The following is an 18,732-nucleotide window of genomic DNA, read 5'->3' as shown; positions in this document are numbered from 1 at the left end:
AGGGGAAGGCCATTTCAAAGCAAACCATTTTTAAATGGATAGGCCATTGCATTCATTTCTGCTATAAGTACCATGGAAAACCTATCCCACAGGGGATAAGACCACATTCAACCAGGGCTGCATCTACCTCTGCAGCCTTTCTCAGAGGTGTCCCTACCATGGACATCCTAGAAGCTGCTACCTGGAGTTCTGTACATACTTTCATCAAGCATTACCATTTGCCAATTTTCTCTAAATCCAGAGCTGGTTTTGCCACTGCAGTCTTGCAGGGCCTTATAGCTGGCCCTAATGTCATCTAAATTCCTCCTCCCATCCTTAGCTTTGGGAATCTACCCAAATGTGATGACTGCAGCAGTGAAACATGAAGAACATAGTACAGTTGTGTACACTTACCATAAATTTAGATGTTTGAATGTATTCACTGTTGTAGTCCTGGTTACCCTCCCTCCAGCCCCCTGACTTCTTTTGGCTATACCTCTATTCCTTTTTATTTGTGTATTTGTTGGTGTATTTGCTTTTTTATATATAATTTAATTGCTTCCCATTAGGGGGTACCTGACATCTGGGGCAAGAAAAACTGATGTAATGGCATCAGCTGCATGCTTTATACCCCTGACTACATGACGTCATGGAAGATGAGACAGCAACCGACGCAGGACCCAAGACTTTGATAATCAGGCCGACTGAGGGCTACTGCAAGCAGATAACCCAAATGTGATGACTGCAACAGTGAATACACTCAAACATCTACATTTGTGGTAAGTGTACACAACTGTACTTTTTAGGCTTAGTAGTAGTCCTTGCATAAAAGGGCCAACATTTGCAGTTTAAAATCTAGCAAGAATTTAGAAAGTTAGTGGCTTTTAACTCCTCCTCCTTCTACTGTAGTATCTTTTGTGCTGAAATCTAGTGCTTAAACTAAGTATTCTAAAAAGGTTTAGGAAATAGGTAACTCCTTCTTGGGATGGCTTATCAGGCTTACTTGAAGTTCTTAACATGGAAAACAGTTTTACTTCTCACTCTGACCTCTGCAAGAGGAGTATGTGAGCTGCATATTCTTGTGGTGGGTCACCCTTATCTCATTTCCTCAAAGATGGGTTTCCTTAAGAGCTGGTCTTTCATTTATATGTAAAGTGGTGTCTGTTTTCCTTGAGCCAAGTTATCCATCTCCCTGCCTTCTTTCTAGAACCTAAAAATGCAGAAGAAAAACTCCCTAGTTTGAATGGCTGCAGGCAACTCTGGTGTTATCTTGACAGAACAAAATCTCTCAGGAGCTCTGATCATTTTTTGATTTCTTATGAAGATACGAACAAGCTGTTTCAAAGTAGATTAGTTCCAAATGGTTGTGTGATATTGTTAGCTTTTGTTATACCCACAACAACAAGGCAGTTTCAGTCAAGGTTAAGGCTCAGTGTACTGGGACATTGGCTTCTTCTTTTTGGAAATGGGTGGAAGCTGCTGCAACTTGATCCCGTGTATACCTTTTTACAAAGCACTACAAACTAGATTTCTTCTCCAGGTTTAGAGCAGTCTTTGAAAGGACCATTCTCCAAGGGCTCTTGGACCCCCTCATCTTTTCTTCTCCTGATAGTCTTTTATGATGTGGTGATCTACCTGTATAGCTAAAGCTACTGCAGCTGTGGTCCACATTATGAACATACTACAGCTGTGGAAGTAAACATACCATAACAGCAGATGAATGATCAAAAACTTTTGGTCTTTGGTCTTGAAGAACCATTCCCAGACTATCCAAGTCTGTCTCTGCACAAAGGGCAAGACTGAATTCTTCCTTGCTTGGTGCACTGCTGCCAGGTACTGGTGTGACAAAAGTAGTAGGTTGATAGACAAAAATGTCCAAGAGTCTTAAATGATAAAGATTCTCAACGTATCCATTTAGCCAGGGAACAGCCCAAGACAAGTCGGGTAGAGTTAAGCAAGAGTTTCTGAAGTTGAAAGTGATCCATAAGGATTGTAAGTCACAGAGCAGAATTTCCCATGACTGAAAAGATTTTCTTGACTGATAACCAATAAGAGACCTTCCTTCCAACTTATTTTTGTACGTCTTATGCCAGGGTGTTTTTTTTTTTTTTTTTAATTTTCTTAGCATTGTCCTTGTCAGGTTTTTAGTTTCACTCATTCTGTTGGCATGAAAGCGCTGAAGAGCTTCGTGCTCAAACTTGACTGTAGTTTGCTCAGCTCAAGCTAACAATTTGGTTGCATGGAAGATAACCCTGGAGTTTTTGAAGCTGAACATTTATTTCATTAGTGGGATGTAACTCCATATATCTGACTACTGCAGTAGTGATCATTCAAGCATCTACTTACTGTTACAGGTTTACTTACACAGTTGCACTACCTTTTCTAGCAGTCAGGTATTCCTAGGAACACCCATTTGCAGACTCATGTTGTACCTAAGAAGATCCTGGCAGTAAATAGAAACCAGACGTATGCATAGTTTGGTTCTTTTTTGCCACTAGTGTATTGAGTTCTCTACATTTGAATAGTTCAGTGGTCATTTTTACAGACTAAAATTTCAGGGCATTGTTGAAGAATGCACCCTTTTCTGACATTTTACAGCATTTTTTATATATTTGGAATCGTATTTGACAGTGGTACATTTTGTGTAGTATTTTATCAAACATCCTCAGAGAAATTTGTAGCAGCCGTATGCTGTATTTATTTATTGTTTTTTACCTAGGGAAAGTCTGGGTGGAAAACTCTTTTCAGCCGAGGCATGTGGAGAAAAGCTTCACAGGATAGAGAGAAAGTAACATTCATTCATACGTAGTGTAATTGTTTGGAGTGTACTGTGAGAAGAAAAAAAAATTGAGTAAGCACACAATAGTGCAGAAACATTAATAAGATACATATGACTATGCAGCAGACAAACACATTACAGTATGATACATACAGTACAATATGAAAAGTAATTCAAAGGTAGATCAGAATGAGTGTTTACAAAATTTATACCCATAGCATTTTATAATAGTAAGACCATAATAAAGTGAACTGTCATAACAATGTAAAGTTGAAGAGAGTATGGTCAGTGTCTGTGGTCATGCAGATGTAATGGTACATAAGATGGAAGATTAATGGCCAAGTGGTCATTTTAGAGCAGAATGAGATAGTGGGTAAGGATGGTTGGGGGGAGGGTTAGCCAGGTGTGGTGCATGGATAAAATAGTGAGACCTTTAGGTGTTTCAGTAGCAGCTTGAAGGATTTACTGTTGTTTGGGAGAGATGGGAATGGAATTCAAATTTTTAGACATTATGGAGTGGGTGGAGAAGAGTGTCAGGAGTGATTTAGTACCTGTAAGAGTGAAAGGGAAGGTCTACAAGAGGGTAGTGAGACCAGCTATGTTATATGGGTTGGAGACAGTGGCATTGACAAAAAGGCAGGAGTTTGAGCTGGATGTGGCAGAGTTAAAGATGTTAAGATTTGCACTGGGTGTGACGAGGGTGGACAGGATTAGGAATAAGTATATTAGAGGGTCAGCCCAGGTTGGAAGGTTTGGAGACAAAGACAGAGAGGCAAGATTACTTTGGTTTGGACATGTGCTGAGGAGGGATGCTGAGTATATTGGGGAAAAAGATGCTAAGGATGAAGCTACCAGGTAACAGGAAAAGAGGAAGGCCTAAGATAAGGTTTATGGATGTGGTGAGAGAGGACATGCAGGTGGTTGGTGTTTCAGAGCAAGATGCAGAGGACAGGAAGAAATGGAAACAGGTGATCCGCTGTGGCGACCCCTAACGGGAACAGCCGAAAGAAGATGATGATGAGACATTACTGGAAAACAGTGAGTCACCTGCATTATTGTTTGATTTAATGGAATGCAGTTAGGATTTGCTAGTAGAGAGAGGAGTCCTACTTGGGGATTAAGTTTGGATAATATTTTGTTTGACATTTTTCAAGTTGGAAAATTAAGACCGTGTACAGTTAAGTTTTGAAATTGTTAGGCAATTTTTGTCAGTTTATCATTTCAGTACTTTGCAGTAGTGGGATCTAAAGCATGTCATATAATTTAGCTGTTTTGTTGTAATGTTTTTCTAGTATAGTTATGTGGGTAACTTGCAGGTTGACAAATTTGGGAGCACCATTTATGAGGGTGAGTAACGGTGCAGTCTAGGCAATGATTTGCCTAACACGAATTGGTCAGATAGGGATTAATTCAATATAAGCTGATGGCTTGCTTTATGTGGTGGTCAAATTTAATGGCATCAACTATGATCACACCTAGGAGCTTGTTATGAGCTCCCACTTCTGCTTTGGTTTGATCTGAAGAAGTAATGGTGAAGAGGCGTTTGTCATGTAGTGTTGTTTAGGTGTGGGAAAATATGTTTGGTCTTGTGGTTTAATAGTAATTCAGAGTTAGAGCTATGTTTCACTTGAGGTGGATTCCTGTGTTTGGGATTGAAGTTGTTTGTTGTTGTAGGTTTTTGATAGCGCAGGTGAGTGTGGAATCGTCTATATACTGAATAATGTTAGCATGTTTTCCTGCGGTATACAGGTGATTAGCAATGGACCAAGGATAGATCCTTGAGGCACCCCTATGTGCGTACCTCTCAACCGTACTGAATTCCTCGGTATTTACCGGTTTTGAGGGCAAATAATGGGGTGCCACGAATTCCGGATTGGCCCTTTCAATTCCCGATTATTTTATTTATTTATTTTTTTGTCTGACATTACACAGCATGTATGATGACATCAGTTTGTGACTGCCAGCCTGTCGGAGAGAGGGAGATTTGACTATGGAGAGTACAGCCTATTAATTTGGATTTGCAGGCTGCAGTACAGCAGCAAGAATGAACGCAGTATTTGCTTTTACAACTGCAAGTTAATATAAGGTGTGAAAGTTCTTCCAAATTCCACCCAGCGCCCACACTCCCAGGATGTGAAATTTTAATTTCTCCAGATGCAACTCTGAGTCCCTAGTTAAGTAATAAAAAAAATCATATCATATGATATCGTTGCAGCGCTAACATGGTACTTTTCCTGGTAACCGGGGTCCAGGGAGTGAAACTGGAAACCATATGGATGGTGTGGTGTGATGTCCTTCAAGGATGCATCTACAGTCCTTACAAATGGGTTGTCCTGTCGTCAGGCAACCCTTCGGTCGGCCGGATTCCAAAGTCTGGGTCTGGCTTCGGCTGGTGTCGCGCTTCACCCGATGTCATAGCTGCAGTTTTTCGGGTATAAAGGCATCAGCCGACGCCATTTTCCTCAGTCTTTCTTGCCGCGTGGCGCCCGAAGCAGAAGCTGTTCGCAAGTGCCGGTCGGTCAGAACCAGAGATTACTACTACCGAATACTACTTCGAAGACTTCTAAAAAGCTAAGTACCCCATTGGGGACTCTTTCTTGCCTCAGCCGATGTCAGAAAAAGTGAATAACTGTTTAACTTGTGGGAAACAAATACCTCCTAAAGATTTCCACTCTTACTGCTTACCTTGTTTAGGCCCAGACCACGACGTAGCAGCTTGTCTAGCCTGTGCTTCTTTTAACCGACGGACGCTTAGACGCCGGTCGGAGTTTGCAGAACAGTTTTTCGGCTCTGATTTTGCTTATATCATGCCGTCGGATCCTCCGACTTCACAAATAACCAAAAAACGCAGGGAAAAGGACTGACACTCGCTGTCCGCGGTTTTGGCCAAAACCACGGTTAAGCCAACCACGAGTGTCTCTGTTTGGGCTGAAACCGAGCAAGCGGTTCTTTCCCCAGCCGAAAACATGCCTTCTACCGAGGCCTCTTCTAACCTGGTGGAATCGGCTTCTGAAATCCAACCTGCAGTTGCGGTTTCTCAGGAATTATCAGACACTATTCCCTTGGATATTTCAACCCCTGCACGTGGAGCTGCTAGGCCTCCTGCAGCCATGTCTATTAAGGCCTTTGCCAGGGCTAAAGCAGCTAAAGCTTCAAAAACAGTGCCGGTTAAGCCCCCCTCTCACAGGCCCAGCACCAGTTCCCATATGCTTTCTTTGGCTGAGGATCTCATTTCTTTAATTCGTGGCTCCCAGCCTCATCCAGACAGGACCTCTCATCTACCTTCAGAGAAGAGGCCTAGAGCAGAGCCAGTATCCACAGATGATTCCTCTGATGACTCAGAACATACAGACCCTCCTGAGGCTCCTTATTCTCCTTACGAAGACTCTGATGCTGAAGAGTCCATACCTTCAGCCTCTCCACCTGAGGAATTTTCCTTTGGGGAAACCTTGCATGCTATGAGGGAACAATTTCAGTGGCAGGGCCAAGATTTCTCAGACTCCAGAAAAAGGCTTAGAACCTTTCTACATTTGCCACAACATAGGCCTTTAGCTATACCTCCAGTTCTTTCTGTTGTAGATGATGCATTTAATGATGCTTGCACTGCTCCTGATTCTTTACCTCCGGCCCCTGCTAAGCCCGATAGGTTCTACAGGGTCCCGGACACTCATCACCATTTATATAAGGCTCCTTTTGCAGATCCAGAGGCTATCTCCCAGAGCCCTAAAGCTGCAGCAACTGCATCTACTAAAAACCCCCTCCCCTCTGAAAGGGAATCCAGGTCCTTAGAGCGTTGGGGTAAAAAAGTTTACACCTCTGCTACTTTGTCAGCTAGGGCTTTGAACTGCCAATTTCATATGATTCAATATCAAGAGTTTATGCTAGACCAGTTAACTAAAAAACTGTCCTCTGAAGAATCTTTAGATAAGAAATATGTTCAGGAAATGGTACATAACATACAGCAGGTTAGTAACCATTCTTTAAAATGTGGCTATGATGCACTGGAGGCTTCCTTTAGATCAGCCATGACTGGCACAGTTATCAGGAGACATGCATGGTTGAAAGAGCAGGCATTACCTGACCATGTCAAATCAAAGCTTTTAGATGCTCCCATGGACAAAGTCAATTTATTTGGTTCCCCTGCACAGCAGGTACTAAAAAAGATGGAAGAGAAGGCGAAATCTGTACAAACCGTGAAAGATTTCTTACAGGTTCAACCTCCAAGGTTTAGCAGGAACTGGCCCTCCAAGAATTGGTCCTTTCCGGACTCCTCTAAGACACAGAGAGGCAGGAATAGGTGTTCAAGAGGCAGAAACCAATCCAGGGGTGCCTACAGGGGACGCCAGTGGCAAGGTAATTACCAGCGAGGCACAGACGCAGCCACCACCACTGCAACAACACAATCACAGTGACTTGGCTGTGGCACCGCCTACCAGGGAACAACTGGAAGCACCCTTAGGCGGAAAGCTGACATTATTTTCAAAGAACTGGCATTGCATCACAAGGGAAAAATGGATTTTGCAAACTATAAACCAAGGTTACAGGTTCCATTTCCATACTCTACCAGCAAAGAGAGGAATGCCAAACCTACCACCTACTCAAAGGGCAGAAGCTCTAAAGCAAATATCTCAATTATTAAGAATGAGAGCTGTGGAAAAAGTACCATCTATGGAACAAGGAAAGGGATTTTACTCCAGACTCTTCCTGGTACCAAGAAAAGAGAGCAAATGGCGGCCTATTCTGGACCTGTCCGCTTTAAACACATTCCTCATAGTTCCAAAATTCAAAATGCTGACCCTACAGCAGCTCCTTCCCATGCTGGGCAAGGAGTCTTGACTGGTAACTCTAGATCTCAAGGAGGCATACCTGCACGTCCCCATATGACCAAATTGCAGAAGATACCTCAGATTTCTTGCAGGATCAGAGCATTATCAATTCTCAGCATTGCCCTTTGGCTTATCTACTGCGCCCAGAGTGTTCACGAAATGCCTGGCATCAGTAATTGCACATTGCAGACTTCAGGGAATCCAAATTTACCCCTACCTGGACGACTGCCTGATACAAGCGGACAACAAAAGCAAGCTAACAGAAGACTTACAAAGAGTCATTTACCTGCTGCAAGCCCTGGGATATACAGTCAATATAAAAAGTCAAGGCTGATTCCATCCCAAAGAATAACCTTTCTGGGTGCAGAGCTGGACACATCAAAACAAATGGCATTCCTAACTGCAGAAAAGAAAGAGCAACTACCTCTCTACTTCTTGGCATTAACAAAGCAGAACCATCTAACTGCAAGGAAAGTACTGCAAGCCCTAGGCTTCATGGCATCCTGCATAATTCTGGTCCCTCATGCCAGGCTGCATATGAGAAAGCTACAGTGGTACCTAAAGAATTTGTGGTCTCAACACAAGCACAGCCTAGAAACCAAAATTCCAATAATCCCATGCCTGAAGCAAGAGTTCCTATGGTGGGCCCAGGCCTGTCAATCAAACACAGGATTGCCCTTCTGCAGCAGTCAACCAAGCCAAACCATCACGACAGATGCATCAGACCTCGGTTGGGGGGCACACATGCTGGACAAGTGCATACAAGGCTTATGGACTCAAGACCAGCTGCGCCTGCACATAAATCTAAAGGAAATGCTGGCAGTAAAATTGGCAATCCAGTCATTCAGACCATTTCTCCAAGAAGGTCAGTTGATGATAAGGACAGACAATACCACAGTTATGTGGTACATCAACAAACAGGGAGGCACACATTCATACCCTCTGCCGGCTGGCACTGGACCTATGAGATGTGGCTCTGAGCTACAACATTCAGTTACAAGCAATTTTTGTACCGGGAAAAGAAAACATTCTAGCAGACATACTAAGCAGAACTACAGCGGATGCCCACGAATGGATGCTGCATCCGGACATCTTCAAAGCCATCACAAGAGAATGGGGATTACCACAAATAGACTTATTTGCATCCCCACTCAATCACCAGCTAAAGAGATTCTGCACAAGGATGTACCACCCACTTGCTTGGAAGGTGGACTCCCTATCTTTCAGTTGGAAGAACCTGACAGCATACGCATTTCCACCACTTCCTTTGATGCACAAGGTGCTTTTGAAGATCAAAGAGGAACGTCCAAGGATCATTCTGATAGCTCCAGACTGGCCAGGGCAACATTGGTACCCATTGCTGAGGAACATGTCTCGGGAACAAATATGGGCACTACCTCTGATCCCATTGCTGTTAACACAGAACAACTACAACATCCTGCATCCAAACCTGAAAACTCTGCAGCTAACTGCCTGGAACAGTACATAAGAACAATTAACCCAAATTTATCCCAAAGGGTTAAAGACATAATCCTTGAGGCTCGTAGACCTTCAACAAGAAAGAATTATGCAGCAAAATGGAAAAGATATCTCATTTGGAGTACTGCAAAGGGAGAAGATGTGGCACTGGCAAACATAGCCAACATCCTGGAATACTTGGCAGAGCTCTTCCATACAGGCCTGTCCTATTCTTCCATCAAGATACATGCATCAGCCATTTCAGCAGAATACAGCTTGGATCCTCCTGTCTTCCCGCATCCTCTGCTCAGACAGTTTCTGAGAGGAATAAAAATGTAAAACCTCCCAGGAAACCACCATTGCCAGCATGGGACTTGAACTTTGTGCTAGAAAAATTGACACTTCCCCCTTTCGAACCAGCAGCAACAGCAGAATTACAATACTTATCCTGGAAGACTGCTTTCCTGCTGGCAATCACCTCAGCAAGAAGGGTCTCTGAACTACAGGCATTAATGGCAGTGCAACCCTTCCTGATCTTCCATCAAGATAGTGTCCATGAGAACAAATTTTACATTTATGCCTAAGGTGGTATCCAGAGTGTCTTTAAATCAGGCTATCCACCTACCTACATTCTTCCCCAACCCTCAGAACAGGGGAGAAAGACTGTTGCATACCTTGGATGTACATAGACAATTACGCTACTACCTGGACAGGACCAAGTCCAATAGAAAAACTGACCAGCTTCTGGTAGCATATGCAACAGGAAAGGAAGGAAAACCATTTTCAAAACAGACAATCTCCAAATGGATAGGAAATTGCATTAGATTTTGTTACTCCTACCATGGAAAGAAAACTCCGGAGAACATCAGGCCTCACTCCACAAGGGCTACAGCCACTACCACAGCTTTCTTACGAGGAGTGGCTACCAAGGACATTATAGAGGCTGCTACTTGGACCTCCGTGCATACATTTGCCAAGCATTACAATTTACCTTTATACTCTAGATCCCGAGCAGGTTTTGCCACTGCTGTATTGCAAGGGATCCTAACTACACCATAATCTTTCCTTTTTTCCTCCTCCCCTAGTTTAGCTATGGTATTCTACCCATTTGTAAGGACTGCAGATACATCCTTGAAGGACATAGTACAGTTTTGTACCTACCATAAATGTAGATGTCCGATAGGAAAGCATCTGCAGTCAGGATTACCCACCCACCTTCCCCTCTGTGGTACTCCTAGGGTATTTGCCATCCTTCAGCTAGCTTGGGGAGCATCTATTATGCTGTATTTGTTTGTATAGATGTACATACATGCTTATTTTATGTGTTTGCTCTCTACTATTTGGAAACATTGGCATTTATCCAAATTTAGCCATCCAAGAGGGCACCTGGCATCTGGGGCAAGAAACACTGAGGAAAATGGCGTCGGCTGATGCCTTTATACCCGAAAAACTGCAGCTATGACGTCGGGTGAAGCGCGACACCAGCCGAAGCCAGACCCAGACTTTGGAATCCGGCCGACCGAAGGGCTGCCTGACGACAGGACAACCCATTTGTAAGGACTGCAGATGCATTCCTATCGGACATCTACATTTATGGTAGGTACAAAACTGTACTTTTTAATACTCCTGCGAGAGAAGAGAACTTTCAGTGAAACTAGTACTGTGCTATGCAGTCTCCAGGCCAGCTTTCAAAAGGTACGTGATTGACATGACTGTTCGTAAGCTGTTACTAACTATGCAGAAACAAAATGATAAACTGCCCAAAGTGCATAGGTATTTTTCAGTTTGAATTTTACTTAGTTTGCAGTGCACCTGTATTAAAGGATTTTTTTTACGGAGAGTCACCTACCGGAGCCTTGGGCAGTTTATCATTTTGTTTCTGTACACTAGTTTGTCTTTGTCCTAGTTTTGTGGTATTTTTGGGCGGTTCACAAAATTATTTTCAGTTCATTTTGTTTAATGTACTCCCCATGTCCTTTCATAATATTTTGTAATGTTTGTAGTTTTATGGGATTGGGAGCCGTAATGTTGTCAATGCTTTGTAGCATTGTAATCCTTTAGCAGTGTTTGTGGTAGCTCTGTACATTAACCTGCTAAATGTTAGCCTCCTAAACTGCAGGCGACTGGCAACAACACAAAGTAGCACTTTACAATCTCAGGTGTAGGGGCTGTGGCCATCTTTAGTCAGGGCACTCAGTAGAAATTACCATGTTTAGGAAGCTTGTTTTCTCGGCTCATTGCCCTTACTTAAGATGGATCCATTAGTGCACTGTAATATCAGCTCGTAGATGCACCATCTGCTACTACTTGTTTGCTCCGCTTCTCTGTTTTACTTCCTGCTTTAGATGGGCATGGAAAGTGCAGATAGCAGAAAGCTGTCTGCAGGATCTAGAAGGATGGAAAGAACCAATAATTCCTATCATCTAATTTGACACAGAGCAAAACTATCTACATATCTGCGGGACATACTGAAAAGTACTGCTGATGTAATATATAGCTTCTCAGCCTATATTTGCCAGTAAATTAAACTGTATTTTAGTTCTCCTTGTTGCTCATATTTGATCTTAACTGCATGCACTATTCTGGGGTTTTGTTATGTTGCATTAGTTAACTGTGTATTTTCCAATCGTAGATTAGTCTTATGGTAAGTGAGGAATCACTTTGCCGACTTTATACATTTGTAGAAATGGCTGTCATCACAGACATGCAGGAGAAGGGAGTTTGTAACAGGCTCATGAAGAACTGCTCTCTAGATAAGAGTGGGGCTTGACAGGTTGCTGCTGCTGGTATATATGTTAATTTTAAAATGTGGTTTGTTTTCAAACGTGCATGGATTGCGTAGCAATAAATCTTAGAGGGGAATAAATGACAGATGAGGTCCTGTACCAGTGGCACTGTTGATATTAGTTTCATGGGGGATCGGTATATAAAGTGCATTTTGTGTTTTTATGTTAAATGCCTGCACAGGAAGCATGCTTTACACTCGTTTGCAGCATAAGTAATGGAATGGAATCAATGTCTAAATGACATCTTAAACTATACAGCAAGTGTTCTCAATTTATTGCACTGAGGGCACATCATAAATAAGAGGACTGCTATTTACATTTAGTTATACAACGTATGCAGCAGACAGTGCACCATATGATACCCTCATTTTAGCCATTGAAATATTGTAATTAAAAATAAATAAAATGGTTCCAATTTTGCTATTCTCCATTACAAAGGTCAAAGATAACCAATGGTGTAGTATCTTGAAAATGCAAGATTACATCATTTTGGTCACTGCTGCATACAATTACTACTAAAATGAAGTCTAGAATAAACGGAGAGAGTTCATACAGTTAACTGGCTATTTAGCTACTGAAATGTAGTGGCGATTTACATACTTCTTACCAGTTTGGTTTTATTATTAAATTTGTGAAACACGGAAAAATTGATATAAAACTGAAGCAATAAATCAGTTGTTTATAGGAAACCACAAAAATCAAGTCTTCCCAAACTGGCAGTCCAAAGGCAGTAATACATTATACTCGACACTTAACTTTTCAAACAAATGTTTATTTTAATATGGGTTTATGTGTGTATCAAAACAGTTCAGTGAAAGCACAATACAAAATGGATATGTTTTATAGAAAATAGCAACAGGGAAAAAACACAAAATGTTAAATGGATAAAGTATAAATTATTAAGATTGTGTGCTGGGCATACTGCAACTGAATTTTGCACCACTTCCTAGCCAGAATGCCAAAAATCAAAACCACTAGGCAGAGTTCAAATCTGGAGTCTATGTAATGTATTGTGATGGGCTGATTACAATGCTGTTTGCGTAATATGCAGCTGTGCTACTTTCTTTGGTATTTTTTGGGGATAGCATTGCTTTAACCCCCAAAACACTTGTTGGCACTGCTATGCAAGGGAGATGGGGTGCTTTAAGAGGGCTAAAACCATAAAAAGCATATCAGAAAACAATTGTCTTACAGTATGCTATTGCTAACACTGTGTTATGTTCATGCTTAAGTAGCATTTGCTAAACACAGTAATGCAAGTTCACTACACCAGCAGGTAATATTTTTTTATTTATTGACATTTGTTTAATGGGGAATGTCTAACTGGGTAGGTACTGGGAGTTCATTTTCAGCAGAGACTCAGAGAGAAAATCTTCAAAGTATCTTGTATGTTGTATCCTACAATTGCACCAGAGTGGGCGGGGTTACAAAATTATGTATGCAAATTTTATGTTAATCAGCATACAGATTTGTACATATTTTTCATAGGGCTTTGTCCAGATTGTTGATATTTCCAGATTGAGAGGTATGCCTATGTGCCCTGAGAGAACTGAAGACCTGTCATTTTCCCACTTGAAGTATATTGAGGTATTGAACCAGGTGAAAGGGTGAAAGATTAGTGCTGTAGTCCTAGGGAGGAGAATTTGTAGAGTAGTTTTTGGTGAGATATCAACATCAAGGAAAAGTGTTGCTACTAATTTTCCTTCATTCTTGTTACAGTTAGTGGTAGCAAAGCTGAGTAAAGCTACTGATGTGCTATTGTATAGGGGGAGACTGTAGTGGCAAATTTAAGTAGCTAGGATTGGACACTTTTTTTTTTTTCTCTCTAACGAATACTTTGGATAGCTGGAACAAAATGGCCATTGGACTACCTTGATGAAGAACAAGCTGTGATCAGGTCTTGCCTGGTAAGACAACACATGGTAGAAGTTTTGCCACATGAATAGATAATTGGCAGGTAGAAAATGTTTAAAAAGACTGTTTCTTTGTTCTACAGGAGCAGATGGTGATGACCAAGTTACCCAATCTTGGTGTGTAAGGTTGTTTATCTTTCAGCTTCTGATATATAAGCTATTTCCCAAACTTCAAAGAAGCATATCAGCTCAATGCCCATGTCCTTTCATTATGCTTGTGCAATGAATTCTACAGGGACAAATGGTAATTTAACAAGTTGCTTGCATTACGACAGGAAAAGTTTAAAATAGCACTTGAACATTGATGTTTTATGATGTGTAAAGGTCTTTTCCACTCCCTACATCTGGCCAAAACCTGTCTTCCACTTCCTATTAAGTCTCTAGATGCTGTCTGGGATTCTTCTTCTCTTTGTAGTGAATTTCCTACTGTTGAAAGACAGATGTCTGGGAACTGTATGTTACAGTGGCAGATAATTCAAATGCATGCATGCTTATGGAGAATTGACCTCATACTAGGGCACTCAAGGTACTTGGTTCCACTGACCAGAAGTACATGGAGGTTCCTGCATTTGATTGTCAAGTTTGTGAAAGGACAACTTAAGGGATAATGAAACTATTTCATTCATCATTCTGCACTAGCTTAAGTGTTGCAAAAAGATTAGGAGGAAGAGAACAACTGCATTCACTTCAGATAAAGATTATTAAATATTAGCCTATTCAGGTTAGACTGGATCCCTTGCGAACACTAATAAAGGTCCTGTTGATAAAAGCACACTTTTCTCTGATTCCTCCTAGAAGTTATTCATTTGTTGATGCCTTAAACCTTCTTAACATTTTACATGGCCAACTGTGCCCTTCTCTTCCCCACTAGTGAGTGATCCCCCCCCCCCTTACTGGCTTTTCTAAGTACGCATTGTAATTGTGTAATGTTCACAAAATAGTATGCATTTTTTAACAGCTGTTGCTTCGGGTATTTTATTCTGAACTTTTATAACTTCAGTATGCATTTTAATTTTGAAAACGTAACTTAGATGTGTGTATAATCCATTTTTTCCAGCAACTCCAACAGCCTCTCCTAATGTTCGGCCTCTGGAAGTTGAAGAAGGAGAGGCTGGGTTTGCCCTGCTGTTTCCCAACATGGATGGAGTACAGATTCGTACATTCTGTATTTCAAATCGAAGCTGCAGCAACAAGAGTCTTGACAAGAATAAGCTTGCTGAAGCAGGTAAATCCTACATTTTTCAGAGAAAGTGTTAATCTAAAACTGCATTCTAATTGTTTTTTTCACTCTGGCATTTATTTCATTTGTGGGCATACAGCATTGTTCTCAAAGAATGATTATTTCCTGGCGGTACATTGCTGTGCTTTACTTCTAGTTGCTTTCATTTGTTTCATTTTTTTTCATCACTGATGTAAGAAGGCTTTTTGAAATGCTGCTCACAACCGTTAGGTCAGGGTTACAAAACCTTTTGTCTAAGACAGTCATGTGCACGTCACTTGACCCAAACTGACTCGAGAGGGTTTTGTAATATATATTTGTTTGGTCTTGCATCCTTGGAGTTTTTTGTCTGTCTCAAAAATTCTTTGACTATGTTTCTGTGCAGGTTGCTGGTCCATTTGAGTTTCATGGCATTAGTGTGTGTCCCACCTGCCTTTGATATCAATACTGGCTTGTGGCTTTCTGTTCTTGTCACTTAATGACCATTTGTCTCACTTTTTCTGTACTTGGTGCTCTCCAGTAGATGAATTTACAGGTCTTCTCTTTCCTTTAATGCCTGATTTGTCAGAATTGCGTAGGAGATCATCCTTGCTTTACAATTTTCAGTTTGCTAATTTTCAGATTGATGTTCTTCGTTCCACATTGCTGCAGTCCTTACTATTGGGTAGTCCGCTGTCCAGTCGGCCCGAATACCAGAGTATATGGCTGACGTCGGTCAGGGCGCATTAGACTGACGTCAGTACGTCAGGGTACTAATGCGCATGACCGACGTCATATCCTCAGTCTTTTGCCGCATGGTCCGATGCAGAAGCAGTTTAGTGCAGGTTGGCGTTCTGAAATATTTCCAAACCGGAGTTTCAGACCGAATCAGAAGTTGGCTAAGTACCCGCTGGGGAACATTTTGGTTTTTCTTGCCTCAGTATTTAACCGATGTCAGAAAAAGTGAATAACTGTATTTCTTGTGGGAAACAGATACCTCATAGGGATTACCATACCTTGTGTATACCTTGTTTAGGGCCTGAGCACGCCGTTGTCGGATGCCGCTCTTGTGCTAGGCTTAGCAAACGCACTATTAAGAGGAGGTTAGACTGTGCCAGGTTAGTGTTTGGGAAGCGTAATTATAAAATGCCGCCGGATGCTCCGGCCCAAGAAGCGCAAGGACAAAACAGCGAGGCCTAGGGTTGATGAACCGCAGTCCCGGACGTCGGTTCTTTAGAAGGCTCAGTGGAGCCAGAGGTTTTGCCAGGAGTTTCTATGGAGTCTCAGGCAGAAACTTTACTGTTACAGGATGTGCCTTCTCAGGAGGTAGGCCAGGCTGAGGGGCTTCTCAGGTAACTGTTCTTCCCTCTCTTCCCAAGGTAGTTAGAGCCTCTCCTTCTGTTCCCAAAACTTCTTTGTGAGGTAGGCCAAGTTCAGCTTCAGTCGGGGATTCTCCTAGCATTTCGGGTTCTGTACCTAAGAAACATATGCTTAAAATGGCAGAAGATTAGATTACTAAGATTAGACATTCTCTGCCGGCACCTGAGAAGAGGGCTAGGGTGGAACCGGTGTTTGATAGTTTTGAACAGTGTTCAGAGGCTTCTGAGTCTTCTGAAGATTTGCTGGAGTATCCCCCTTATTCTGATTCTGATGTGGATGATTCCACTCCTACAGCTTCTCCTCCTGAGGATTTCTCATTTTCAGAGACTCTGCATTCCATGAGGGAGCACTTTAAATGGGAAGGCCAGGATTACTCTGATTCCAGGAAAAGGCTTAGGGAATTCTTGTTTTACCCCAGCATAGGCCCTTAGCTATACCTCCTGTGTTGAATGTGGTGGAAGATGTTTTGCAGAGGCTTCCCTGAACCCTGACTCTTTGCTTCCTGCTCCTGTTAAACCTGATAGGTACTATAGGGTGCCCGAAGCTCATAAGTATTTGTTTAAGAGTCCTAGGGGACCCAGAAACTGTTTCTCAGGGGCCTAAAGGTGTTAAGGCCTCTGTGGTTAAAAATCCTGTTCCCACTGATAAAGAGGCAAGGGCTTTGGATAGGTGGGGAAAGAAAGTGTATACTTCTTCCACTCTAGCCATGAGAGCTTGAATTGTCAGTTTCACATGCTAAAATATCAAAATTATCTCCTTTCACAATTGAAATCTAAGGTGGATGCTTTGGCGGAAGGTATTGAGTGTAAAGAGTTGCTGGATTTGGTTCATGTGTCTGAACAAGTGGGTAAGCATTCTTTGCAATGTGGTTTTGATGCTGTACAGGCCTCCTCGAGGGTGGCTGCCACTAGTTCTGTTCTTCGCAGGCATGCCTGGTTGAGGAATCAGAATTTGGCTGAGCATGTTAAGACAAGGATTTTGGATGCTCCTTTGCAGTCTGATGTGTTGTTTGGTTCGCCTGTGGAAGCAGTTTTAAAGAAAATGGAGGACAAAGCTAAGTCTATGCAAACTGTTAAAGATTTTTACAGGTGCAGCCACCAAGTTTAGTAGAAATTGGCCTGCTAAGGGGTGGACATATCCTGCTTATGATTCCCAGTCTAGGGGTAGGTCTAGACGTGGTAGGGGCAGAGCTCAAGGTTCTTTTAGGCCTAGAACAGGGAGTTCACCTGCTCAGACTTCTGGTGAGGGCAGGGTCAGTCCTTTCGTAAACAGACCCAATGACCTGCCTTTTCAGCTGCCAGTAGATTCTCGCCTGGCAGCTCCTTTGGGAGGAAGACTGTCTCTTTCAAAGAAAATTGGGATTTAATTACTCAGGACAGATGGGTGTTGGATATCATTCACCACGGTTACAGGTTTTATTTCCATACATTGCCCCTTTCAAAGGCATGCCAGACGTTCCTCCTCCACAAAGAAAAGAGGCTCACAAGCAAATTTCTCAGTTACTCCAGATGGGGCCATTCAGCCAGTCCCTGTATCAGAAAGGGGCCTAGGATTTTATTCTCGCCTGTTCCTAGTACCAAAGAAGGGGAACACGTGGAGACCAATTTTGGATTTATCTCTCCTCAACACTTATCTGGACATTCCCAAGTTCAAGATGTTGACGTTACAACAGCTTTTACCTCTGCTGGGCAAAGATCACTGGATGGTAACTTTAGATCTCAAGGAAGCTTACCTTCATGTGCCTATAAGGCTAAGTTGCAGGAAGTATCTGCGTTTCGAGCTGGAAATTCTCATTATCAGTTCTCTGCATTGCCCTTTGGCTTATCTACTGCCCAGAGTATTCACAAAGGTTCTGGCTCCAGTGATAGCTTACTTCAGGCTACAAGGAATTCAAATCTATCCTTACTTGGACGACTGCCTGATTCTGGCTCAAGAAAAGGAAGACCTTCTACAGCATCTGGAATATGTTATAGCAGTGCTAAGATGCCTAGGGTATTCTGTGAACGAAATAAAGTCCAGTCTAGTACCCTCTCAAGACATGTGCTTTCTGGGTGTGAGACTGAATACAGCAGCCCAGATGGCCTTTTTAACCCCGGACAAACAAAAGAGTCTATCACTTTACTTCCATCAACTATCTCATCAGTCCGTGCTGACTGCAAGGACAGTCCTTCAAGCATTAGGGTTCATGGCATCTTGTATTCTGGTGCTTCCCAATGCCAAACTGCATATGAGGAAGCTACTATGGTATCTCAAAATGTATGGACACAGCACTGCCAGGATTTGGACACTGTCATTCAAATAATACCTTGCCTTCAAAAAGAATTTTTGTGGTGGGCTCAGGAATGTCACCTAAACAAGGGACTCTCTGTGACCCGGCCAGAGGCGAGTCAGATTTTAACGACAGATGCCTCGG

General features: G+C 42.3%; 1 protein-coding gene across 1 annotated transcript in view; it reads left to right on the top strand.

Moving 5' to 3' along the window:
• The window catches only part of FBXO22 (F-box protein 22), a 381,068-nt gene that overhangs the window by 251,930 nt on the left and 110,406 nt on the right, over window positions 1-18,732 (top strand). The window contains exon 5 of the mRNA XM_044070271.1: window positions 14,799-14,966. Within this exon, the coding sequence (XP_043926206.1) occupies window positions 14,799-14,966 (168 nt within the window). The remainder of the gene's footprint in view (window positions 1-14,798; window positions 14,967-18,732) is intronic.

This window comes from Protopterus annectens, chromosome 4.part1 (assembly GCF_019279795.1).
Source record: "Protopterus annectens isolate FY-2018-M chromosome 4.part1, PAN1.0, whole genome shotgun sequence".
Lineage (NCBI taxonomy): Eukaryota > Metazoa > Chordata > Ceratodontiformes > Protopteridae > Protopterus > Protopterus annectens.
This window is presented reverse-complemented; position numbering and strand designations above follow the sequence as displayed.